Raw genomic sequence first — 27,269 nt, forward strand, 5'->3', positions numbered from 1 at the left:
TAAGTGTAGATTCATGTTAAATCTTAGCCATCATTTGCACACATGTATGTAATTAATCACCTTTTTTTTACTCTGTATTGTTGGCTTTTATATTAAGTTATGGCATTCTCTCTGTATGCAAATCTTAATAAAAATAACAAACCTATTTGCCTTCTAACTGCTCTGTATCTGGGAGCTATTGACGAATAAAGTAGCACTCTGCATTATAATTCCAACCAAAGTGAAAACTACAACCATCTCGTCAACTAGGACACTTGTTGATGAAAGCATTGGCAGCCAGCATATAAAGACAGAAGCAGACTTCATCAAATCATACCATTGTAGACTTTTTAACTGTTCTCAGATGTGGTAACCAGCTGCAGATTTTGGTAATAGTTGCTGTCGGTATCTAGCTTGAGAAAAGTATGATTACAATATTCGGCACTTTTTTGGTACTTTGAAAAGATTACTGTCCAGTCTTTAGACATCTCATAATTTGTCTTATTAAGCTAAACCTTTTCCTGGTGTTATAAAATGTAATTTTAACTGGTTAAACTGGTTAAAGCAATTGTTTTTTCTGGCAGTGCAGGGTTATTTATACTAGTGACTAGGGACATCAAGACAGGGTAAACAAAAGTAGGCTAATAGGTTTTGAAACATGTTCCTTAACCCAAACATGTTTGAAACACATATTTCTAATACTCCTATGTCATTTAATGATCCAGAATTTCCTTGCAGTGTTTATAACTTGGTCCATGTTTTCTGCTCTATAGTGAATGATCATTCCACTAGAGCAATAGAGAGTAATCAGCAGCAAATAAGGCAGGGTTCCTGGAAAAAAACAGCAGGACACCGGCCTTTGAGGCCTGGATTTGGCGACCTCTGCACTAGAGGTAATGGAAGGGATTTCCTGGTCATTTCAAAATGGTTGCTTCCATGAAATCTTAAAAAAAACTTTTGGCGGGAAATGCTATTTTTAAAACTGTATGGCGAGAATAACTTATCTATTGCTATTCATTTTTTAAATTAATATTTACTGCATTGACAGAATACTAAATTTGATGATAATGAATTCTGTATAATGCAGTTACACCATGTTAAAAATGTGTGTATCAAATTTGAGACAGTGGGTTAATAAGGTGGGGGCTTTTTTCCTGAACACACATCGATATTTTTGAATCATAAACTAACATGGTGAGAGAAAACGCACCAAATTATTTAATATAGTATAATTGATACCATCTATATATCATTAAAAGAAAAGAAAATGTCGATTTAATAAAATGGTTAAAAAATCCTAATCCAAAAAATTGTTCTGCCAATTCTTTCATGCAGTGGGCTTTAAAGGGTTAAGAACATTTTCCAACATAAAACTGAGTGTTAGTCAAAGTATATTCTGTAAAATAAAGCAATGAGGTAAAGAAAAATTTGAGCCTGAATATACCTTTCATAAATGCTAATGCACCCAGAGTCAACAACAATTGTTTACCCACTCTGGAATGATGTTTTTTATTGTAGTGTTGCATTTTTTTAAACTTATATGTGTATATAAGGAAAGCTTTGTTTTTAAAACTACTCCTAGTGGTTACTTCTGGAACTGCACTTGTATTCGGTTTAAATGGACTTTTAATCTAAAAGGCAAAGGGTTTCTGCTTGCTTGACAACAGTTTTGTCCAAACATTTGTCATCTATCTTTACTAATATTTTTAGGGTGATTTATTTGTTTCATGGTGAATGAACACACTGAACAAGAGGACAGTTCAGAGTAAATGAACTGCACCTATCTGTTCACTCACCAGAATTTATTCAACTGCTTATATTCTTCCACTGAAGCCCTTCGGTTACAATGCTCCACTATTCTGTGACAAGACTGACGTTTGATTATGGAAGAAAAAAACCTACAAGGATTTATAAAGTGTGTTGTGCTGTTTTTCGCAATGATGATGGAGAGGTTATAAAATGTCAAAACAGCTACATTATTACTTTGTCGGAGAGAGCTTTTGAATGAAGTTTTTCACTGCTCCCATCCATCATACTGTTTCACACAGTCACAATGTGCTTAGCATTTCAAAAAGAATTGTTAGGCTGTAGGAAATGTTGTTGAATAAATCTGTCCCTGAATAACTTATTTCATTTATTATGCAAACTTGTACTTGAACACATGTGTTCTCATTCCAGCAGGGAATTCTCCCTCTTTAGTGACCGGTGTCTCATGTGAACGCATATCATCACTCTAACAGAATGATGACACCATTCACATCACATATATCAAGTCTAAGAAAGGCTCAAGTATTAAGCACATGATTTAAATAGTAAACAACCAAAGAAGATGAATCTCCTCAGAATGTAATCTGAGTGGAAGCCCCTGCAGTGAAGCCTTTGAGTGATGGTAAACGTCTTGTTGTGGAGCTGAGGAGCGAGGCTCAGGAGGTTTCCTGTCCTCTCCAGGGAAATGCTACTTTAAGAATCACCTGCAGCCTAAACATGAGCTGCAAAGTTGTTTTTGGAGGCAGGGTACAAACAAGTAATTACAAAAATGTGCACACAGTTTTAGATGTACTCATGCATCCATGCTGGCATATTCCAGTTCCATGCTCTGAGTGTTCTGGTATGAAAGACTCAGATGATGCATGGTTGGTAATTATCAGCCCCCGTACAAAAATCGACTTGGTTCTTTCCCTGGGAAAAGGAAAAAAAAAAAAAAATGAAAGGGGGAAAAAAAATAAACAAAAAAAAAACCTCTTACAGCCTTGGGTGTCTACATTTGTATTTTCTTGCTTCAATTGGACAACATGATTGTTTCACTTTGTTAAATTGAAATCCCACATTTTATCCCCGTGTCTGCAAAGATGAATCAATGGCCATTTGTATTCTAATTGCTGTCTTAGAGCCCATTCTCATCAATGTGATAATCAGTGCCACTGTCGCCATCTCTGCTGTTTTCATCATCATAGTCATCAGTGTTATTACAGATTTTATCACCATTATCTTTATTATTTCCATCACCACCAGCCCCGCTATCAGTAACATCATCTTCTACAACATCATCATCATCGTCGTCTCTGCGATCATTAGCTGCATTAGTCCCAGTTGTCTTGTGTTCTCTGTTGTTATCATCTATGGAATCATCATCCATGCAGACTTCATCAGGACCCATCCAAAAGAATAAAGTGAGTTTTGTTGGAACCTATAATGTCTGAATATATAGTGTTTGATCACTAGTCACCAAATGATCAAGACAAAGACAAATTATGAGAGATAATCTGATGGTTTTAGGGCTGGATCCCTAAGGATTCCCTAAGAAAAAAAAGAAAAAAAAAACAACAACAAAGTACTTGGTTTTAATTTCATTTTTCCAACCTTTTAACAGGTTAATTATTTATTTGATTGAAACACAGTGGCGGAATAAACTATGTGGCAATTTAATGCAAGTCAATTATGAAGCATGATAGATGAAAAGCTATCCTGGGGGAAATTATATATCTTTTTATTTTTAGACTAGGGTAGATGATGTGGTTTTTACTGCACTTTGTCCAGCAGTGGTGTTAAATGTTCTTGAAAACAGTAATATTCCTCTTTTAGACTGGCAGCTTAGATATTGTTGAGGTTAGGCTCTATAGATTTTATATAGCTTTCCTGTAATAAGAGAAATTAACTGCGTGCAAGTATGCTGGACACCATAATGAGGAAAAAGGGAGAAAAGGAGGGTAGAAAAGAAGGAGGGAAAACTTGCTGAAATATTAGGCTATAATGTGATTGTGGTTCTTGTTTTTACACAGTGCTTCACAAAAAAAAACTTGCTGGTCTCTTCTAATTAAAAAAGCTTTATATCATGTGTTTTTTTCCTTTTTACACCCAAGAGTGGGAAAAATTACACACAGATTACAAAACGCCAGAGGCAAGTGCTTTTATTGTGGCAAATTCATGTGCCAGAAAGATTTTGTAAACTAAGATATGTAGAAAGTAAAAAACAAAAAAAACAAAAACAGGCCAGACTCACAATTAATTGCACAAAATTTTAGAAAGTGTGATTTTTGTATAAATTATTATAGTTAGGGCAAATTTATACTTAATAGGCAGACAGAACTATTGGATTTTCAAGAATAAAAGCTTGTAGCGAGAAAAACGAACACACAAAAAAGACGAAAGTTAAGTCGTAATGGAGTTTAAGGGAAGGAAATCAAGCTACGCCAAGTTAAGTCTGGCTTCACAAAGGATCTCTGATGTTCAATAGACTGAAAAATATGGTAATGTGTAAACAACAGAGGTTGTCATCTCTATAAGGTCAATAGTTATTTTAAAAATCACATACACCAAAATTAGGATTAGAAGAAAACATTACTGATTTGTCACATTTAGAAGTCAGTAAACAAACAATGCATATCTAAAGATCTGCGTACAATCTCAGAATTTTAAATTTAGCTTGAAATATAATACAATATTGAAATGTGAAACAAAAAATTGAGCTTATTGGTTTGAACAGAGCCAATTTTAAGCAGGTTTTTTTTCAGCTCTGCAATCATCAGCATCTTGGATGGTTATAACATCACCAAACTAAAGGCAAATTGACAGAATCAGTGACGCACCGCAATGATGGAAATTTGAAAAAAGATTATTATTCTAGGAGCATAATAATGTTGTCTATAAGCCTGCACATAAATATTCTGGCGGAAAAGCTGTTAGGTCAAAATAGTGTGCACTGATTTGTCATAAAGGAACCCTGGACACATAAAAAAACAAAAAAAACAAAAAAACACACACACAAGGGTCGAGGGAATTTATTTTATTGCACTCAAAATGCAACCTTTGGAAGGTTTATATCGTCTGAATCTCATCTTTATTGTCCCACTCCAATCATATTTTAATCTATTGTAAAAGCGTCCCCAGTGGTCTTTTAATTATGATTATGCCAAAATAAAAAATAAAAAAAATATAAAAAACCTGTTTTCTAGGACATAGTTTCTGAGTTGTGGGCAAAACTGTTGGGACAGAGTAAGCCCACCCCTATTTCCCATCATCTAGCAAGCAAGCAATACCCGAGCTATCCAGCTGTATAATTTTGAACAGATGCCTGCTCAGATGAAGAAAATGAAGACCTACAAGGATCCTGTCGTCTACAAGTGGCTGCATTGGAATGGAGCAGAGCAGGGAGATTGTGGCGCCTATTGTAGCACCTATATCACAGCTTTTTCAAACTGCATTATTTTCATCTGCTCCTGATTCACAACAATTTGATGAAATTAATACTCCGAAATGCAACTTTCATCTTAATTTTCTGTATAAATGTCCTCCATCTACAGAACAAAGTGCCACAAGAGCAAGCTAAAAACAACAAAAACACATTTTTCTTTGGAGTGGGTCCTTAAACAAGGTAAAAAATGAAATAGATATTTTTTTTCAGAAAACACTTGTGAAAATGGAACAAATACACTTTAAAATGTCTGTGCTAAAAAGATTAGCCTTTAATCCTTTTCCAAAAACAGCCGATCCATCCCCCTCTACCATAATTTGTTTGACATGTTTTCAGCGATTTTGTCAGCAGCTTTTTACATTTTCAGGCGTCATACCAAGAACCCCCCCCCCCCAAAAAAAACAACAAAAACTTGTCAGACTTGTGAATATTGTGAAAACACGAACTGACATCTTCTAATGAGCACTATGATCTTTCCTAACATTAACATTTTAAACCAGCTTTTGTTTTTTATTTAATATTTTTATACAATTAATTTTACTCTCGTCTTAGTAAATAACAATCATGGTTTATACATATACCCCTGAATATTTTATTTAACTGTGTATGCGGGAGTTATTTTATCGTGCTCTGGTTTCATTGAAGATTTTTGCCTTAAATGCCAGTCCTTAATTCCTGTGCTATTTCTGGTCCGTCTTTTCTACAGTAATGCATTTCGAATGCTTGCCCTATATATCTGTTACCTGTTACATTGCAGCAAATCCCCTCACTGGTTCCCCTTCTGCTGGTGGCTTTCATGCTTATGTCATCACTGCAACTAAAACTAATGATTCCAGGAAGAGATCTCATGAGGGACTTTTCCAAAACACGGCTCAGGAGATATTTGATGAGCAGAGGATGTTCTACGCTGTCATGGCCGTCATTAGAGCTGTATCAGTCCCTCCCCTGCCCTCTATCTGGTCCACGCCGACTTGATCGGTTGTTTTTGATCTCACGGGTAGCCTGCCAAATATTTTATGGCTCCTGACCTACATTGCCGACACCAATACAGCTGCATTTACTAGTTAACACAACATCCCAGCGTGCTTGTTTGATGTGACTTCGTCTGAAGGCAAGTGAGACTAAAGTGTTCAGCTTCCATTTATGAATCTTTGCGAGTAGAAAACTGTGTTGGTTTGCGGATGCTTTGGACGGGAGACCCAAAGCTGGCTTAACTAAGCCTTCTAAAGCACCTCGTGGCAGTCAGGACCCTTGTGTCTCCTACTCACCAAGATTACTTTCCCCTGTGGTCCACTATTGCTGCGCTTTCTTACCCCACTTTACCCATGAAATGCTTTTTTTTATGCATTTAGACTGTACACCTTAAAGTGTTGCAGCTACATTTTTACTGTACAAATAAACATTTTTATTTAAGAAATTCAATTTAGAAGGTTTCTGTGACCTGTTGGTGGTAATTTCTTCTTTTTGTGCATTTTCAAGGTAAATGGTTGCTTCTTTTGGTACTTAAACATTACACTCTGATTAAAGTTTGTAAAATTCATATCTAAATTTTGTTCTGGTTTAAAGTCAAGTTTAATCAAAGGGTTTTTAGGCTGGAAAGTTTTCTTGTAAATGTATCAGGCACAAACTAGTTCAATTCATTTTCTTCAGGGGTTCTAGTTAAAAAGTGAAATCCTGCTTGTTTGTTTGGAATTTATCTAATTTTTTTTCACAGTTTTTTAAATAGAAGGAAACTAAGTATATATTTTTTTAGATAACTACTTCCACTCCACTAAATTGCTGTTTGTCATTTTAACTCCACTAAAATTTTCAAAAACATATTTGTTTTTTGTACATTTCTTCACAGTCTAAAATTGTAATAAATGATCTTTTATTCGATCTTTTTTCTTTGGTTTGCTAGAATTTGAAAGACAAGCTCTTACAGTTGTATCACAGTGGATGTAGATGGTGTCGCTGCACCTGTGCAACAAGACTCTCCATGTTTAGACATGGAGCAAATGTCACTCAATTCTGAGTTCAACTGCATTGTCTTGTAGGTTTGTGATGATTCAGACTTTGAGTATTTCCACCAAAGCCAAAAAGTTGAGAATGCCCCTCAGAGCAAATCCTTGTTTCTTTCTTTCTTGATAATTGTTTCATAAAAAAACAAAATTACTGTAAACTAGAACAGCCTAGATTTAGAAGTAGAAATAAAAAAAACTTGGAATTTAAGACCTTTCTCATCAGCTACATTGTTGGTTCTTCTGTTACTGTTTTGCTTGATGCTGCAAAAAATTTAATCGAGGTTACAACAAATTGAACCCATGTAGTAATTACTGCAGGGCTTTCAGACACTGGACCTCGAGGATCAGCTTCCTGCTGGTTTTTCAGAAACCCTGCTTCATCTGCATCTGCTTACCTGGATGTACTGTATGTGTATACAGTGGGAACATATTTAAAAAACGTTTGGACACTATTTTAAAAAACAAGAAACCTTGAAGCTTAGTTCTGCTGTAAAACTTGACCATGTATTAGTTCTGTTTGTGTTGGAGTGCCTATAATTCAATTTCAACAACTGAAGCACACTTACTACAGGAAGAAAAAAGGCAACAATAATAAACATGAATTTAGCTGCACTTTAAAGGTGTCTCTCTGATTGCAACATCTACGATACTGGAGAGGACAACATGGTGAAAGAAAAGTGCATGCTTGTTGCGTGTTTTTAACCACATAATGTGACCAGAGTCAAGGGCACAGAGACACTGACAAATCTAAAAGAGCTTTAGGCTTTAATAAGAGCTTCTGCAGGTGTGATAGAGAGGAGCTCAGTCAGGGCTGTTTTCTGTTATTTGTGTTCACTTTCAAATCTCTGTATTTCAGTTTGGTTGAATTCTCACCCTGGTGCGGGTTTGTAGGGTTTTGTTCTGGTCAGCTGGGCTTGCTACGGTTAAGTCTCTGGTTATCCTGCGTTTCTGAGGAAATAATATTGCGTTTATTTGGTATTTTATCTGCAGGCGAATCCTCCTTCAGCCCAGGGCTTAACAAAAACGTTTGGGCCGCAATTCTTTCAAATACACAGATAACACTAATATTTGCTAAATAAAGGTTTGACTAAAAAGTAAGCTTCCAGTTTTTTGCATTTTATTTGAGTTGCAGTATTTTTGTCCCATTGTGGTAGAAGTCAATGAGCTAGCCTCCATGAAAAATTAAACATGTATAAAACTTATATCTCCAACACACATTTATATGAGGAAAAATGACGGATTAAGTGTCATTGAATAGGTTGTTAAAAAATTAAATTTGGGTCAAATACTGCTATTTTTGACCCAAATCTCTTCTACTATTAAAATGTTGAAGTTTTGTTACCTAAAATGAATTTCAGGATAAATCTCTTGCCATGTACCATAAAAATGTATGTTTTTTTTTTTCTTACTTTCTTTTTTTAGTATTAACAAAGGCTTCCTTTTCTGTCAGATATTTTCTAAGAAAACTAAGGTCGGTTCATCTCTCCCTTCAAAGCCCCTGGAAAGAAGCAGTAATTCCAACTCGGACAAAACATCTGTCTGTTTTAGTGCTGCTTCCATCACTTAGTTTGGCTTTCAGGCAACGTTGTTGCTTTAACACATTGCTTCTCATCTTAAGTGTTAAAACACCAACAATCCATCAAGGCCATCGTTCTTTGAGGAAACATCCCTTCACTCCCTAGAGTGACTTCCTGTTGGAATCTTAAGTTGAAATATTAGAGTTCAAACAATATTTTAGGGTACACAACGAAAACTCATATTTTTAAAAAACCACAGACATAAAGCTGATAAACTTTGCTCAACCTGTACAACCCCTAATTTCAAGAATGATTTGCACCTTTATTAAAAGTGCCCCACTGCTTACTAAATAGTCCAGCCTCATGTAATTTGCCAATATTTTACCCCCCCTGCTTTTTGAAGGACGAATCCTGAACCAAGCGAGCTGCTAAAAACAGCCACCTCTGGTATCAAGGAAAGAAAACTGTGAAATCAAGGGCTTTCGGGTGGACTCAAAGGACACCCCGTTACTGATGAATCATATAGACTGCTAAAAACCGAAGCACCACTTTAAAGCTCCTTGTGGATTACAGTGGCGCAGTAGGCGCGCGGTAGTGCTCCAAAAAATGTTTTGTCAGTTTTCCCTCAGCGTGTCATTTTTAATACTCAAAGGCAGCTGAGACGAAAATAACTTCAATTTTCCACATCCATTAGTTTAGACTAAACAGCACCTCCAGCTGATGACACCAATAAACTCCTTTTCTCTTAGCTGGGCCCTACATGTGTGCCACTTTAAAACTGTTGTTTAAATTAGGAACTAATCAGTACAGATTCTGAGGAGAACATTTGTTGGGAAAGTTAAAACAGACCTTTCTTCAGGGTTAGTGATAAAATGTTTAAGGATGAAATACGCATTACGGTCACATAAAGCAGTAAAACGAGACCTTTTACCAGAAATTCTCTCCATTTACAGAGAAGTCTTTAAATAACTATGTAATCTTAGGAATAAAATATCATGAATAATGAAATGACAATGTTGTGGAACAATGGAGGAAAATGTCACCACATGTTTTTGAAATGTAATAGAGATAGTACAGCTGCAGTGGAAGATCAATAACAAACTAAATATCTTTGTTTTGAAAAGGGTAGTCTATTTTCAAAATGGAATTGTTACCCTAAAGGAACCATGATGTATGCTCAGCTATATGTTCATGCAGCCACATTTAACTCTGTTATCTTGAAAGAAAGCAAACTATTCATAGATAATTGGTCCACTTGCACCTAAGGATGAATTGAAAAGACTGGCAGTCTCCCAGTTAGGCTACATTTGCAGATGCTAAATAATTGTTGACATTTTGGCAGCCAACAGAACTGAGGGGCAAGACTGTCTCCCAGAATTTGGTAGACTCATAATGCCCTGCTTTGAGGTTAATGTTTAATTCATTGTCAATACAGCTGGACAAAGTTGCTCTTCTGGGATGAGGGATTTTCCTTGCTCGTGGAACCATACTGCAACCAGATGGCCTGAGCTGTCATCCTAAACAGTGATAACTAATCCCCCAATTAATGCACATCCATCTATACGGTCTGAAACCTGCATGCAGCTCTGTGTGCAGGCATGCGACTTTGCTTGATCTGCAGCCATGCACAATATTAGAAAAAACATATGCATGCACACAACTCATTTAGCAAAACTGTAATTAGCCTGCTCTCAGTTTAGGCAGAAGGAGAAGTGAGGGAAAGCAGCAGGCAGGAAGAGAAGTGGAGAGGCAGACTTGGAGTGAAAGAGAATGATAAATGATAGTCTGTGAAGGCTTCAAACTACACCTTCAGGTTACCAGTGTGAAGGGGTTGACTAGCTCAGCCCATCGAGATCTCATAATAAACATCACATGGGTAGTTTGGGCTTGTGGGTGCAGATTAAGCCAGAGCTGTTAGCATTTTAAAGACGGCTCAATGTTGCAGTCAGCCAAGAACCTATTTATAGGTTGGCTGTGAGTGCATCAAAGCAGGTAGGAAGGGAAAGCGCTGGACAGGGACAGTTTTCGGTTGATTTATGTCCCTCAATCAGTGTAATAACAATAAACTGTCAACTAACATGCCACTTTTATTTCTAATTTATGATACAACGCTCCTAATAAATCTGTGTTTATTTCTCCCCTGTCCCCCTTTCCTCCTCCGTGGCTCTGCACAGAGCTGCCCAGCAGTCCCGGTGGCCAGTTCACGTTCCGTCCGCTGCCCCCGCCTCCCCCGCCGCCCCACGCCTGCACTTGCGCTCGCCCGGCACCCTACACTCAGGTCAGCCTGCAGAGGAAGACCATGCCAACGCGGTGCCAAGCCAGTCAGGGCAGCCAGGGGGCAGACACCGGCTCGAGCACAGACCAGGCTCAGCTTCACAACAGCTGGGTGCTCAACAGCAACATCCCCTTGGAGACCAGGTAACAGAATGCAGAAGTTTAAGAAAGGTTAATTGTGTTTTTATTTCACCAAAACAAGTAAATAGAAGCAAACAGGGACCTTGGGTAAAGAAATGAGCTGTGAAAAGCTTTTAGGGCTTGAAATCTTTTTCGAAAAACGTAAAGATCCACTCTGATCCTCTTTTGATCTATTTTTAAAGCATTCTTAGTGGTCTTTTACGGTAAATATGATTGTGCAGTTTTTAATTTTGTTTAGCCAAAATAAAATAAAAAACCTGTCATTTAGTTTCTGCAGAGTGACAGTAGTTCATTACAAAATCACCTTTGAGTTGAGGGCGGGACTGTTTGTGTGGAACAACTCCACCCCCTCTTCTCTTCACTGTTGCTGAGAGCTCTCTGTTTACACGCTAGCTTACAGCGACTCACACCCCCTACTTCTCCTTACCGGTGCAACAAAAATGGCGAGCAATATTGGAGTTATCCAGCCATACGGCTTTGGTCCAGATGCCAGTTCAGACCAGGAAAACAAAGACGTACATGGATCTCCTTGTCTGGAAGTGGATGCGTCAGAATGGAGCGAAGCAGGGAGCTTGTGGCCCGCCCAGCGTATTTTCTATATCACAAATACGAGGAAGGGACAATCCTTCAGCCGGTAATTAATTAGATATGTGATGTTTTAAATCAGGGTCATAGGATTAAAAGCAGTTGCCTTATCAGGACATTGTATATTTTTATGACTTCCTACTACAAAATCAGAATAGGATGATTAACAAATGTTAAAATGAATCCTTAAGCTGGTTGGACGTCATTTGCATATTAGTAGAGCAGTACCTGGTGGTTCTGATTAGCATTTGGGAGGTTACATCAGGACTTTTTCATAGCATCAAAAAGCAGAACGAATCTTTTCATTCTTTCCCCTCTCTGAAGGAAGATATTAAAACATCTGCTTTTGACTTAAGAATTATGATCTCCTTTGACATTTTTGTTCCCGATGAGTTTCTTCTACCAGATTTTCAAGCCATCAAACAGAATTAGGCATTTGTTCGCTGCATGAGAAATAATTGATCAGAGAATTATTTTGGAGACTTTTGCACGTGCAGCTTCCTCCGAGAAGCAGCAGTAAGGTGTGAAAGAGAGAGTTTGCATGTTAAATAAGAACTTGGTGCAATAGCTAAATTCTGGTATTATGAGTTGGAATGAGATTGGCAGGCTGCCACAGCAGAAGAAGGGCTTTTAATAAGTTATGCATTAAGCCATAATTAGATCTTACCTCATTTAAAGGAAAGGAAGAATAAAATTAGATTTTTTTTGACAATTTAAATTAATCATTGACCAAACCTGAGAATCAGTGAAAGGGCTGTCAGCAGAGTGTGGTAATTATCAATTTATGTGCCATTTCCTGTGATTTTATACTTATTTGTGTATGTTTTTAAATTCATTTTTCCCATTTCAAAAAGCATTCATTTATATTTTATGGGGGAAAAAATCCTTCAAAGAAAAGGTGAATATAAAATCTGATTATGTTAGTGGTTCAGTATATTGAAAGGTGTCTTTCTGTGGAGATATATTTTTGTATTTGCGACTTCATAGTCATTTGACTTTTATTTGATAGCATGCTAAAAGTTCCGAACCGTAAAATGTAATCATATTCATAGTCAATAGAATAGTGTGCCTTCATAACATAATTCAGATATTATTGGCTCTTTTCTATCCAGCGTTTGACAAAGTCTTCACTGCTTAACTGTTTGGCCTGGATTTAATATTCAGTCGCTCCATTTCGCTCCTCTCCCACATTCACAGATACTCTGCTAATCTAATGATTTCCTATTTCTGCTCTTACTCTCGCACCCTTATCGGCTCAATCTGAGCTGCGCGATGGAAGATATATCAAGTATTTACAGACCTGACATGAAGGCTTTGCTAACGAAATTAAAAATGACACTGTGACCTTAATAAAAACGGCGAAAAGAAGGATAATGTTGCTCAATGCCAAGTGCTCCTTCATTTTCCTCTATGTGTGTTTGATGAATCTGTATTGAAATGTATTGACGGTGTGTCAGCTAAGATTAAGATTGTTTGAAGTGTGCATAGATTTCCTTTTCAGCTGAACATCTGTTATGTTTTTGGAGAGACTTGGCTTGTGTGAGGGGGACAGATGCAGGTATGGATATTCAATATATCTGACCTGCCCTCATGCTGGCTGTGTTGAGAGGCACAACAAATGTGGGGACTGTAATAAATTGACTAGTGCTCTGTGTTCTATACATGCTCTTATCCCTCAGCAGCTGAACGGCTTGTACCGCACACTGAGACATGACATAGTAAAAGCAACATGTTACATGCCTTCATATAGCTGTAAACAAAGCCTCCGCTTCTATAAGCACAAACAGAGCTATTTGCACTCATCCAGGTTGAAGCTGCCTCCAGGCCAATAGACTCTGACCTCCTGGAGAGCAGGAACTCTCATTTTCTTGTCGTCTCGGGGGAAATCTGCCCTCTGATAAGAAATCAGAGCTTCTAGAAATTGTCTGAGATCAAAGAGAGGCAGCCAGCAAGGAACAGCGATTTAAAATGCATCACATGAGAACACTAAGGTTCCACACATGTTGACAAATGTAATACCATCTGTTAGATTTTGATCCCTTTTTCCTCCAATCCACCTTTGCCACGGCACAGAAGAACAGCGGAGAAAGTGAGGTGACCTCAAAAAGCCAATATTTTTTATTTTTTTTGGTATGCTTGTCTTGTGAGGTCATCATTGAACAAATTGTGCTTTTTTTGTACATATTTGTGAGTTTATCTTTTGGCCTTTTGGAGATGAACTGCCACTGACCCTTAGGTGTGCAGCAGCTCCGTGTGCAGCCTTTTGTGTCCTCCATCTGCCTCGCAGCCTTCAGCAGATGCTGAATGGTTGGATGGAGAGACGACAAGAGGCCGACAGTGAGGGATGGATGTTATCTGTCACTGCCATAGGGCCACTTTAAAGATTCCCAAAGAAAGAAGCACACGGAAAGAGGAATAGGCAGAACATGAATGACAACGTGAATGCAGGGAGAATTTTAGCGAATGAGATATGAAAGAAGATGATAACTTTGATGCAAAGCATGTCTATCTTTCACTTAATTAAGTCTTTATGTAACTTTCTCCTTTTTCTATTCAATTTCTTATCATTTCAAAACACCAAGTCTGCCATAATACGCTTAGGTTTCACGTGACACTAAAATTATTCTTCAAACTTGACACCCTGCCGTCTCCAAAGGCTGAAAAGACATTAAATGACGGCATGTAATATATGGATCTGTGCTGTATGTGTGTGAGGACAAATGCATTCAGGAAGGGTCAAGTACATGCTGGTGTCCAGTGATGCTGTCAGTCTGCTATCTGGACACACTTTAATGGCCTCCTCTCTAAGGGCACTTCAGAGCCCAGCAGTCTGTGACCTTGCACCTTTTCAGTGCTCAGAGAGTAACGCTTGAGCAAGCAACACGTATGTCTCACTCAAAGCTTTTAACCCCTGGAGAGCACACAGGAACCCAAGGCGGTGTAGGTCCAAGGCGCTCAGATGTATTCCTTTTGTTTTCATTGTTTGCAAACTACGTGAGTTCCTATACCTGAGCTAAAACTATCATTCTAGGGGCGTAACAATCAATCGACTTAATCAATAAAGTGATTTATATTCCTACGATCGAACCAGATTGGTTGTTTTAGCATTATGAGAAACACTATCAAATAAAGCTGTGATACCAACATAATAATAGAAAGGACTTCCTGGAACTCAAAATAATACACTGTTTTTGAGGGATGTATGTTGTTTTAATAAAGCACCAACAGCTGTTGGTTTACTGCTATAAAGCTGACGTGCTTTTTCATCTAGTGACAGGAAAATGAGACGATGAGCGATTTCTAATGGATATTTTATAGGGATGTAACGATCAATCAACTTAATGGATTAATCAACTTAAGTTATATTCCTATGATCTAATAAGATGGATCTGTCTGAGGTAAGCTGTTAATAAAATCAACCTTTGCCATTATAAATTGGTTCAAAGTGAAAAAGGTCGATTATATCGATATTGGAAAATATTTGGGTTGAGGCACGGTAGGTTTATTTTACTATAACATAAAAATGACCATGACAGCAGACAACACACACTGAGACACACTGGTTGAGTTTTTGGCTACTGATGCCCTGGATCAATTTTATGTAAGTGAATCGGATCGTTCAAAATAAACCAATGTTCACAGTGAATTGTATCGTCACAAATTATGATATGAATAGAATCGTTAAAACCAACTGTTACACCTACTAGTAATTTCTTAAAAAGAGTCCACTTTTCAGAATTGCATACTTTGCCACATGGTCTTCAGTATGGCACCATCCAACCTTCACCCTCCATTATCCAAATGCAATATAGATAAAAAGCTACCTAGATTAATTGCCCTTCAATTTAGTTTCCTATCTTCATCTGCCATCTAGCACACTTCATGATTAAAATGAATCCCATCTTCATTTAACTAATATGGCCATATAACTTTAGCAGTTACTTTGATGAGTCAAAAAAAAAAAAGGAATGGGAAGAGTCTCGTTGATGCAAGATAGCAGCCAACTTGATTATCAGTGCTGCTCTGCAGAATGAAAATGTTGAACTAAAGCTGTTGGCATGTTCTCTGATGAATGACTCAGGCTGAAGTTAAGACCTACTCTTTAATCTGGTGCACACTATTGGGCAAAATTGTTTACGCTTGTTAAAACGATTTTAGGACACTAGCTCTGAATAGTTGCTATTTGTTACACTTGCCTCGTGTCTTCCTCGCCTCCCATAATTTATTGTGGAATATAATATTAATTGCAAGAATGCTGGTGCTCAGGGACTTTCTTTGACTACATTTCTTCCTAGGTTTTGGCTTCCTGTATACATTTTTGATGGCGTATCACTTGTGAGTTTAAGAGCATCCAAAGATTAAAAGGACACAAATATAGTCTGAGACATAAAATGTTAACATTTTACCCTAAAAAAAGCCCCCAAAAAACTAATTTCTAGAATTTGCCAGGACAGTTGATGTGGAAAAGGATCAGATGTTTTTTTTTGTTTTTTTTTTTTTTTTGTAGCTGCAACATTGGAACACTCCATCCTTTTGTGTGAGGGTTGAAAAGCAAGAAAATAGGTCTTTTTTTTTAAATCTTTATGCTTGGGGGCCTTTTAAATGAGCTTCAAGCAGAGTGAGACTTAATTCCACTGAGTCCAGTCTTGCATAAATAGAATTAGAAAAAAGCATGCGAAACCTGAGAGAGGATGTACAAAATAAAATACGTGTGTGGGGTGACCATTAAAACACTGTCCTATATAGACGTGAACAGCGACTGCGAACGTTCTCCACCTAAATCTACTTTGGAGAGACTCAGGGGGTAGTCCCAGGGGTGAAAGACTTTTTGGAACACAGAATGCAAAAGACTTCGTAGCTCTAAAGGCGGTATGTTAATTGACTGTTTGTCAAACACCAGTTGTGCGAACCTGAATTTAACTTAAGCATAAAGGACGGCTGCAGAGGCTTGTTCACTATCCGAAATGACACACACCATGGTGTGGCAGCCTGAAAGTGTTTCTGTCATCTTACTCTGCCCAAAGGTAATCCTTTGACTTTCACACAAAAGCTTGTTTGAAAACAAGTGTAATGAAAACAGGCGCCGTTCAGCATTTAACCTCTTGCAGCTTGTTACCCAACCAATCAGTGCCCACTGACTGGAAAAGGTCCACGCTTTGTAACAGGAATGAACATGTTTGCAACATTTTTTGTCTTAGTAAATAGAATGGATTTTTATGACACTACTGGCTTCTATGGAAGAACATGGAGGGTCTTCAAAAAAGGGATACAGCTTTTTGATGATTGATAATTGATAGAGAGATAAATCTAAAGATTACTCAATTTGATTTCTAATTCACCAATTCAATTGCTAATAAATAATATTGCTGTTCTTTTAAAAAATATATATTTTTACGGGTTGATTTCTAAATAATTTATTAACTTATCAATTGTTATGGTGGTTAGATAATACATTTGTGAATGCATTTTCAATTTTATCTCGCGTGTTTCACAAAAGCTTGATGGACGAGCTAAACTATTTAGCAAATCAAATTGCACAACAGATTATAAAAAAGGGAAAGAACATTTCAGGAAAAAAGTTGACTATATCTCTTAAATTTATGAAAAGAAATGGATTTTCTAATCAAATCATGCAATTATGCTCCCCCTTTAGCAAAGCTAGATACAAATTCCATTGTTAATGCATTTGAAGATGCGTTAATAAATGCATCTTCTTTTATTTGTTATCACTTCCTCTTTTAAAATGCTATTTAAAATGTTTACCCACAAAACACTTAAAAAAATAAGTGATGAATAAATGGCTAAATTGGAAAATTTATGTATTAAATTCTATGCTTATTGTACAATATTTTTCAGATCATCAAAAGCTGTATTACAATTTATAGACCCTCCTGGTCCTCTATTACTTTCATTATATTTTACCTAAAATGTAGGCCATCAACGATGTAGTTTATAGGTTGACAGATAATTGATAGAACTAACTAAAGCCTGGTTATTAACAAAGTTGTTTATCTGAGCAAGGCAATCCCAATTGATTTAAATTGAATCATTTGTGTAAGATCTACATTTTTCACAACTGTAGAAGGGTGAAAAATGTATAAACCTGTTTCTTTCATTCAAAAAACACATCAATGTTATTTGATGATTATTTTTTATATGATTTCTGAAAAGTCTGAAGTTTTGGTTCATACTCAGTCCTGATAGTGATGATCCTCTAAGTTTCATATATTCATAAACCAATGAGTCACATGACCACATACCCTGTTCACCCTTTGAAACAGTCATTAGTTACAGAAACTGTCAAGGTTGTCTCTTCCCCTAATTTACCAATTTTCAGAAAAGGCCATGTCATACACAATCAATATGGCACAGAGCTAAAAACTTTAAATTGGCTCAATACAAACCAAGAGATCAAGAAACCATGTCACATCTCCTTATACACACATTAGCGATGCCATACCAAATCCTCTGCAAATGATATAAGGAAAATGAGTGAGCAGTGTATTTATCAACTCTGTGTAAGATGAAATCATCAGCTAGCCTATTCCTCCAAGGCCAAGGGGCCCATCATTACGTTAGAGAGGGAATTGAACAGGGAGTCCTTCATCAAGGCCAATGCTTTATTTCTCAATTTTAATGAAAGACATTTAATGGGTTCTTCCTTTGCCATGGTCTAAGTTTTGATCAGGTTTTCTGAAATCTAGTCAGGATGTTTTTGCAGACTCATGCTGGAACACTTTGTCCTTTAAAGGAATTCTATTCTGTAAAACACGTAGGTCCCTCAATGCTCTAATTTTCTCCTGCTAAAATACAATGTTAAAAACAGTTAAACATGACTTTTTTCCTCCCTAAAAATTCTCAGTTGTGACATAGTTTGATGTACAGAGCTCATTTTTAATTTCTGGGCACAGTGCAGTCTGGGCTAATCATTTGGACACAGCCCACTGAAACCAATTCAAAAAGGCTGCAAATGCATCAGCCAGCAGAAAGGTTATTGATTTCATACCACATGGTGCTGCATTTGATTCTAGCTTTTAGTCAAATCAGAAAGAATTGACAAAATACCAACATTATTTTTGAGTTCAGATAAAAAAAAAAAGGTTCAGATAGGCCTTCAGTTATTCAGTAAGTGCTCATGAGATGCTGTTGTCATTTTTACTATGTCTGATTTTGTTTCTGAAAGCTGTAGACTGATAAGCCAGCTTTGTTTTTATGTTGGCAAAACACAACGAACATCTTTTCTTGAGGTAGCCCATTGGGAGTCTACTCATTGAGATCCACTTTATTTTGATGGATTCCCAGCAGACGCTTTCAGGCTCGATGCATTCAAATTCAGAATGAGACAACAGAAGTATCTTTTGACTAAATGAACGGTTCAAAGCCTTCGCTGTTCTGGCCAGCTTATGTTCCTGCTCATGTTTAGACAGTAGTGGCGCACAGAATCTCTGAGCTTTCTCACCAAAGACAGTATTTGTCCTTCAACGTCATGTCCACATGGTGACATCCAAATATAGCCTAATAGGTGATATTTTAGTCAAAGTTCCTCTGGGAGTTTAGCATATCTAACTTTGTCCTATTTGTGATTGAAGTTGAGCCCTGTGTTATACAAATTCATGTATTTCACCAGTGAGTGCTTCTTTAGGGCCACCTTTGCAAGACTTCATTCTGAAAACAGCTCAGCTAGAAACATGAAAAAGGCTCTGCTCATTGTTCAGCCAGTTCCTGAGGCTACTGTTAGCTTAATTAGCCAACTAGAGCTGATAATTTCTTGTGTCTGTCACATTTGCTGACAAAGTCCACAGTCGCTGGCCCTTAATGAAAACAGGCTTTTTCCTTGCAGTGCTGTCTGTGTAATGAGCTGTATGAGCCATGTGAAAGATTGACAGGCATTCCAGCAGTTTGTTTGGACAGCAGGGATTAGCTAACGGTAAATTACTGGTCCGAATTGAATTACATTTTTTCCCCCCTTCTTTTTATCTTAACAGACACTTCCTGTTCAAGCAGGGGTCCGGTTCATCGGCTTTGCTCTCAGGGGCCGGGCAGGGATACCCCTTGACCTCTGGGACGGTGTATTCCCCGCCACCGCGGCCTCTTCCACGAAGCAGCGTCACCAGACCATTGTTCACGTTTAACAAGCCTCACCGCTGCTGCAACTGGAAGTGTACAGCACTGTCTGCGTCACTCCTCACTCTCACACTGGCTTTGCTGCTCACATATGTCATCGGTGAGTTACTCATGTCTGTCGACAGGTTCACATTTCCTTTTGCTTTAAAGATCAACAAAAATATCCAAATTGGTTGTAAGATGAGCTAATTTGACTCGTATCGTTTAAAAAAAAAAACAAAAAAAAAAAAACATCAATTAAGTATATTTTATGTTTTTTTTAACTCATGTAAGTATTTAAATCGCAGACAGCTGCAGGTTTTAAGGGGGTAGAGAATCAAGGAACAAAAAATAAAAAATGGAAAGGAGATCAATAAGGGATCAAAGCAAAAAATGCTGAAATTTGTACACTCTGCCTTTGAAGTCGTATTTTATAACAAATGTGACTCTGAAGACTAATTTAAATTGTAAATGAGGTATTCTGGAGTTCTAGTGCAAAGCACACACAAAAAAAAAACAGTAATTATTCTGTGATATAGAGGCCCGCTTATTGCACACACACACACACACACACACACACATACACACACACACCTATTCCTTTTAAGGACTTTGTGTCGACTTCTGTGCATTTTTTATCATTCAACACAAACCCTTAAGTCTTCCTTTAATCATTACGATTCAAGCCTTGGACTGAACTCAACATGACCTCTGATCACAACTTGGTTCTAAATCTAACTGTCACATTGGTCTCCATAAAGACCCCTTATGGGGTTCCTAATTGTACCAGAAAGGGTCCAAATCCGATAACCCAGCACACACACGGACAAACACATTTCCAACCACCTCACTGCATTTAGACTTTTTTTTTCCCCTGTGCTTTCATAATTATCTTTATCGTAGTAGCTTTGCATGAGATCATGATGAAGCACGTTTTATTGTTTAAATGTTCTTTTAAGGCTTATTACGCAGGGAATTCTGCTTAATATTCTTTTTAATTTTTTTAAACAGTATAATAAAAGGACTCATATTTAATATGGAAGGGAAAATAAAAGGTTAATTATTACATTTTATGATAATTTTCACAGGTTTTTGTTATCCATATATTTATTTATTTATTTATTTATTTATTTATTTATTTATTTATTTATTTATTTATTTATTTATTTATTTATTTATTAGGCATGTGTGTATGTATATATTTATAAGATATTAAAGACCTGTACATAGTTTGGTGCAGAATCTAATAGTGACATTATACCTTGGATTAAAATATTTAGATTGTACTTTCTAATATTTTTTACCAATCTAAAAAAAAATACAAGCTTTTTATATTTTAAAATCATTAACTCAAGCTCCTGAGATTTTCTTTGTTAGATGTTAGATAATGTCACACAAATGTTTTATTGAAGCTTTTATTACGGCTGTAGAGTTCAGTCAGATGTTTGCCACTACTGCTGCAACAATGACTGTGACAAAGGAGATGAGGGATTTCTGATAGCAGCTATTTCTTTAAAAGATCCAAGGATATGGAGGAAGATGTAGTGCACGAGCCCAGCTTTTTTCCAACATTACATCATGGAAGATGAACACGTCTCAGGGGAATGTTCAGCTCTCATACCGATGTCTTCTGACATGTTCTCTAGAGCTCCTATGGTTCTCAGTGAACTGAAAGAAATTCAAAAAGACGACAAGAGAATGCACAGACAACAGTACACAAAGTGTGGGGAAGAAAGAAATTCAATTCTGCCAGACAGAGACAAAGTAGGTATGACACGCAGGTAAAGACTACAATGCCTCGTTGTTCTTTTACGAAGTAGAAATTTATTACAGTGAGTTGCAATTTATACATAATTGTTATTAGGTCAGACTTGCAGAACAAAATGTTACCGAACATGCTCAGAACCCTGCATCACACCAACGTCAGTTTTCAGCTGAATAATGAAAAGCAGCATTTCGTGTGGGCTAAACCGAGACGCAGGAGTTCCTCCTGCTGTTTTTGAAGTTGCACCTCCTGTTGTGTGTTTGTTTTTATTTTCTGTTTGTTGTTTTAGTTTCTGTTAAACTGCAGTGCTTTAAGTAATGTTTCATATTCTGAAGCTTCAGAAACAGCGATGACAGTCACTATTTTCTCTTGTCATTCTGTTTTTTTTCTCTTTAGGTTCTTGCATTACGTCAGTTTGGTGAGGGGTGGTGTTCTCTCGCAGTTTGACAATAAATAAAGAATATGGGGTTTTTTAGCTTGTTAGTACTGAAGCAGTCCTTTGGGGTTCACACTCTTTAATGATGTCAAAGTAAACAAGGGATTTTAGTGTAGAAGATATCCAATGACTGTTATACTGTAATATAATAGATAAAAGGAAACGGATTGCCCAGACATATTTAGTGAGGTTCACGATTATAATTTCAAAGCAGGGATTTTTATGTATTTATTTCTTTATTTTTTACTTTAGACTTAAATTAAAATTAAGTTGCTTTGAATCAAGAAGGATCAATTAACTTCCTATAACTGTTGATTTATGCATAATTTTTGTATAATTTTAAGATCCTTATTTAGATGAAAAGAACTTTGTCTTGCGGTCTGTGTGATAACAGAAGTTTAGTCGCAGGTAAAAGTCAAAACTTCTTCAAACATTTGTACCGGTTGGGTTAAATCCCTGCTCATCCTCAACCTTGATGTGGCCCCTCCACCGCTCTCCACCGCAGCACTTCAGTCTCCCTGCGTCGCCACAACTGCAACTATTTCAACCCCTCGCCTAGCCAGTTCATTTCCCTCCCGTGGCGGTGCTCAAGGTCACGCCTGGAGCATCAGGGGTTTGCATTAATCACATACATGAACACCATAGACAGCCATCACACACACACACACACACACACACACACACACACACATACATACTTATGCACACCCAGGCGAATCCATGCAGATTAATCCCCAGGCTGAACCATGCCATTCCATTAATGTCCCAGCCCCGGTAATTAGTGCATTAGCAAGGAGTAAGAGCGATGACTTGGAGACGACATCACCTTTTAATTGGTGTCATGCTCCTCTCCTGTTTGGCAATGATTGATCCCAGTGTTGACGTCACCATGGAAACCTGCATCAAGATGCATAGAATTTAACAATAAATGATTTGTTAGCCTTAAAAATCAAAGAACTTCAAGTTGTAAGATTAAAGTGGTCATGGACTTAATGCCTTTCTCTGGGGGGGGGGGGGGTTGAAACAGAGGCCACCAGCTGATGAGGTTCAGTCATTACATAATAATTCAGTTCAGTTGAATGGATTAATTAACAGCCACCAACAGAAAAAGAATGGACGAAACATTTACCTTGGTGCTTCCGCCCTTTTTCATTTTCATCAAATAAGTGCGACATTTCCGCTGAATATATTGAGTGCGAGTTTGCCCCTCATTAAATTAACTTTTTTTTTCTTTATTAAAGCTTAATTGCTTTAATCATAATTGAATAAATACATATAGTGTTCAGAATATGATAATGGATTTTCCTCTATTCCAAATAGAATCTAATCAGCTGCATATTTTTCCTCAGCACTTAGACAGGCACTTGTTTATATTTACATATCTACACAATAAAAGCCCATCAAGTTGATTTACATTCAGGTTTTTCACATCCATCTTGCATTAGCCATTCAACACAAACTATTTTATTAATTGATGAATGCTGCAACTTTATTAAATGAAAAAAAAAAAGCTTTTTATTTTTCCTTTTGACTTTTTTGCAGGTGATAAGATTATAAGCAGGCTTCTGCATTTTCATGAAACAAAAAAAACAAAGACATTTTGTACTCTCAATTTATTTTGGAGTGAAAAAAAATAAATAAATAGAAAATAAATGAATAAAATAAAAGCAGAGATTTGTTTTCTTGTTCCCTGGACTTTTAATTCTTTGGTTTTAAATTTTCGGACCTTTTAAATTATGTAGGCAGATAAATGTCTCATACATTTTTTATTCTAAGTGTGCTGAATGTCAAGTACCGGACAATTTTTTATCTCACAAAAGCTTTTAACTCAGAGTCTTTGCAGCGCTAAAAAAACATCAGCAAAGAAAAAATTAGGGAAAAAAACAACAAAGCGAATGCCTGCCTGAAACGAAACATTTCAAAAGGTTGGCAGTGTTCATCTCCCTTGTTTAAAATGAGTTTTGAGTGCAGTTGTGCACATGCCATAGTGTTTACATTTTTCTTTGGACATTTTGCATTTATGCTCGATTTAGCTTGTAACTGATCTTACATGTGCAGCAAAAGCACAGTGGCCACTGCTGCCAAAAAAAAGAAAAATCAGGTATTCCATCCATCATTTCAGCTTCTTCAAATACATTCAGAGAATGATAACACACATGAGAAAACAATATTATGTCCTATATTAAAATATCCTATTAACACAACAATGGAAACAATGCATGATTGCTGAGATGATGCTAAGTGATTGCAGAATCTGCCCTCTGTTGTGATTAGGGAAAGCAGTCCTGCTCGTTCTTCGCTGCCCTCTTTCGTCTCCTCCCATATCCCCTGGTGTTGCAAAGGCTGTGAATAGCTTTGTTAATTTGTTTATCCCCCAAAGTACCCCTCCCTCCTGCAGTTGTAGCTTGTTATTAAGCACAACACGGCCATCAGATATGAGGAGCAAGCGTGATAGCGAGCAGGCCTTAAAGGAGAGGTAGAGGACAGATTAAGATTGCATCTGTAATCAGGAAAATTATTCCCATCTACGGCTCATCCTGTAACTCATTTAAAGATTTTATGCTCATTTAAGGCACTGGAAATTTGGTCCTTCGCTTAAAGAAATCTTTTTGAAAAATATTTATTGCATTGATTAAGGTCTTTTTTTAACAGTTATAGTCCCCAATTGTTCTAACAAATGGAATAGAGGAGGATTGGAGGTTTCATTTATGAACAATAATCATCTCTATGGCAACAGGGAGACGCTTCTGACGCAAGGGAGATGAGCAAATCAGCAGCACCATGCAATCCAATAATCGGCTCCAAATCACATTCCAGCCAGTTGCACTCACAGAGAAACAGACAGTTTGAACTATATGCATCGCTCCAGGGAGGCTGTTGGTTTCAGTCAGGCTGAATTCAGGACTTTTATGCCTTTTTGTCATTTCATCAACTGTTCGGTTTTAACGAGTCACTCTGAAGACGTATTCTAACAGAGGTCAGACATGGGTCTCTTTCGAGTGGTGGACATTTTTAAGTGCTGCTAGTAGTTTATGAACACATTCTTTGATAAGAGGATAATTTAAAACCTCAAAAAAAAAAAGATGCAGGCACAAGTATTTTTTTTTTCCTTTTAGTCCTCTGCTAAGTAAAAAGCTCACACTGTCCATGGCCAACCTAGTTTGAGGTAATTCTAGTGATTGGCAACATTTCTGCAGTATTTATTTTCTAATTTCATTAGCATGTTATTTAGAAAATAAAAGATTATCTGATCTTAGTGACAAGTGAAATCCCTAAATGTTCAAAAAAGAAAAAAGAAAAAAATAAACAACTTTTGGTGAAGGACCCAAGCAGCTTGGTGGCAGAAACTTCAACATTCAATCACTACACTTTAACATGACAAAACCAAAGGAGCAATAAAAGAGTGACCAAGCAGATGACCTGACAAGGAAGAACTAAATACACTGAGGACAATTAGCTGAAATCAAGACAGCTGTGGATGATTGGCAACCTAAACATGGTGTGACTAACAGTGGGGGGGACAACTCAAACCCAAAAAACATAACAGAGAAAAGCAAATCCAATAGCATAATCCTCACACAAATCTAACTATGGCTGCTCAAAAGCAGTGCTTTTTAACATGTCTGGACTTTAGATTGGAGAAAAGTTGTTTAACAAAATACAAGTAAAGATGCCAATTCCTTTTTTTTTCCACTATCTTAAGTATAAGTTAGTTTAAATGGCATAATAAACTGAACAATAAGAACTTAATCTGTGATTAAGAAAAACAAACGATTAAACCTTTAAGGATTCCACCCACCACATAACGGTTTTAGCTAGATAGGAGTTTTTTTTGTCGCGTTCTCTTAATCTGTGTTTCTCCTCCAAACGTCTTAGATGGGCTTTCCTGTCTCAAAGTGCCAGGCAGATTATAGTGCATCATAACCGTTGTGCTTGTTCTTTGTTATTATGTGTTGTTCTGCACCCTTGCTGTGGAGTTAGGGAAATGTCATCTTTAAGCTAAGAGGCACAGTACTTACAATGTAAAACAGATCCGAAGAAATGCACTGTCATCGTCTGTTGTTTAAGAAAGGCTAAAAAAAAGTTTAAATTGTAATGTGAGTGTCAAGACTGAATTTTTGAATGAGAAAAGCAGACTGAAGGGAAGAAATCAGCCTGAATGATCTTAAAGACCCACTCCAACCATTTCTTTTTAAAAATTTCAGAGGTGGTATTTTAATTATGATCATTTGAGCTGTGTCATTTTCTGGCACATAATTGCGGTAGTAGTTCATTAGAAATTCCCTTTTGTGTTGTGAGTGGGACCATTGATGGGATGTAAGACCGCCCCCTCATCCCGTTACCCATCTGTTTATGTGCTCTTCCGCTCCCTCACCTACTTTACAGCCCCTTACCCCAGCCTAACTGGTATGACCAAAATGGTGAGCAAAGTTGGAGCTTATCAGCCATAGAGGTTTTTGCGAGATGCATCAGAATAGAGCGGAGCAGGGAGCTAGTGGTCTGCTTCCACGCTACACCTACAAGCTTTTTTTCAAAGCCATTTTTTCATCTGCTTCTGATTCACAATGATTTGAATAAAGAAAAACTCAGAAATGCAATATTAAGCTTCATTTTCCAAATATATGTCCATCATCAGAAAAAATGTGTCAAGAAATTGATGAAAACAACAAAAACATAATTTTCATTGGATAAGATAATCTAAAAGCAGGATTTAATTCATGATAAGTAAATAATAATTATAGTGCTGAATGATGTTATCATTCTGGGAACGTTAAGATAACCGACCAAACTGCATCACTGAAATAAAAGTTATTTCTTATTAGGCCAGCTTGTGTTTTATCAGATTTGAGCATAAACAATGAAGTTTCCTTTATGGGTTCTGTTCCTGCTGTGGATGCATTATTAAGCAAACACTGAACTGCTATTTATTTAATTTTTGAAAGAACAAATCAGGCCATTTCTGATTAAGGAATGTGATAACTCCACACACACACACACACACACTGCTGATCTTTGTGGCGGCTCAAAATCAGGACTGAAGCACTCAAAATGAATATCAGCAAAGAAACAATTATTTCAATTAGATTGAAAGACAAGATTTTTACAATAATTAATTTTTTATGTTAATTTTTATTATATCAGTTGTTTTGATTTCATTAGAGCTCAAATTTTACATTTATATTGAAATATCTTTTAAATTGGCATGTAGGCAGTTACAGGGTGAACTAGAGAACTCGTCCTCTTTCTCCTCCTGCCTTGTCGTATCTTTTCGGCA

At 37.0% G+C, this 27,269-nt stretch overlaps 1 protein-coding gene across 1 annotated transcript in view; it reads left to right on the plus strand.

Annotated features, from left to right (window-relative positions):
- The window catches only part of tenm1 (teneurin transmembrane protein 1), a 212,672-nt gene that overhangs the window by 54,859 nt on the left and 130,544 nt on the right, over nucleotides 1-27,269 (plus strand). Inside the window, exons 4-5 of the mRNA XM_011480413.3 lie at nucleotides 10,865-11,108; nucleotides 19,676-19,914. Of these exons, the coding sequence (XP_011478715.1) occupies nucleotides 10,865-11,108; nucleotides 19,676-19,914 (483 nt within the window). The remainder of the gene's footprint in view (nucleotides 1-10,864; nucleotides 11,109-19,675; nucleotides 19,915-27,269) is intronic.

Source organism: Oryzias latipes, chromosome 10 (assembly GCF_002234675.1).
Source record: "Oryzias latipes chromosome 10, ASM223467v1".
Classification (NCBI taxonomy): domain Eukaryota; kingdom Metazoa; phylum Chordata; class Actinopteri; order Beloniformes; family Adrianichthyidae; genus Oryzias; species Oryzias latipes.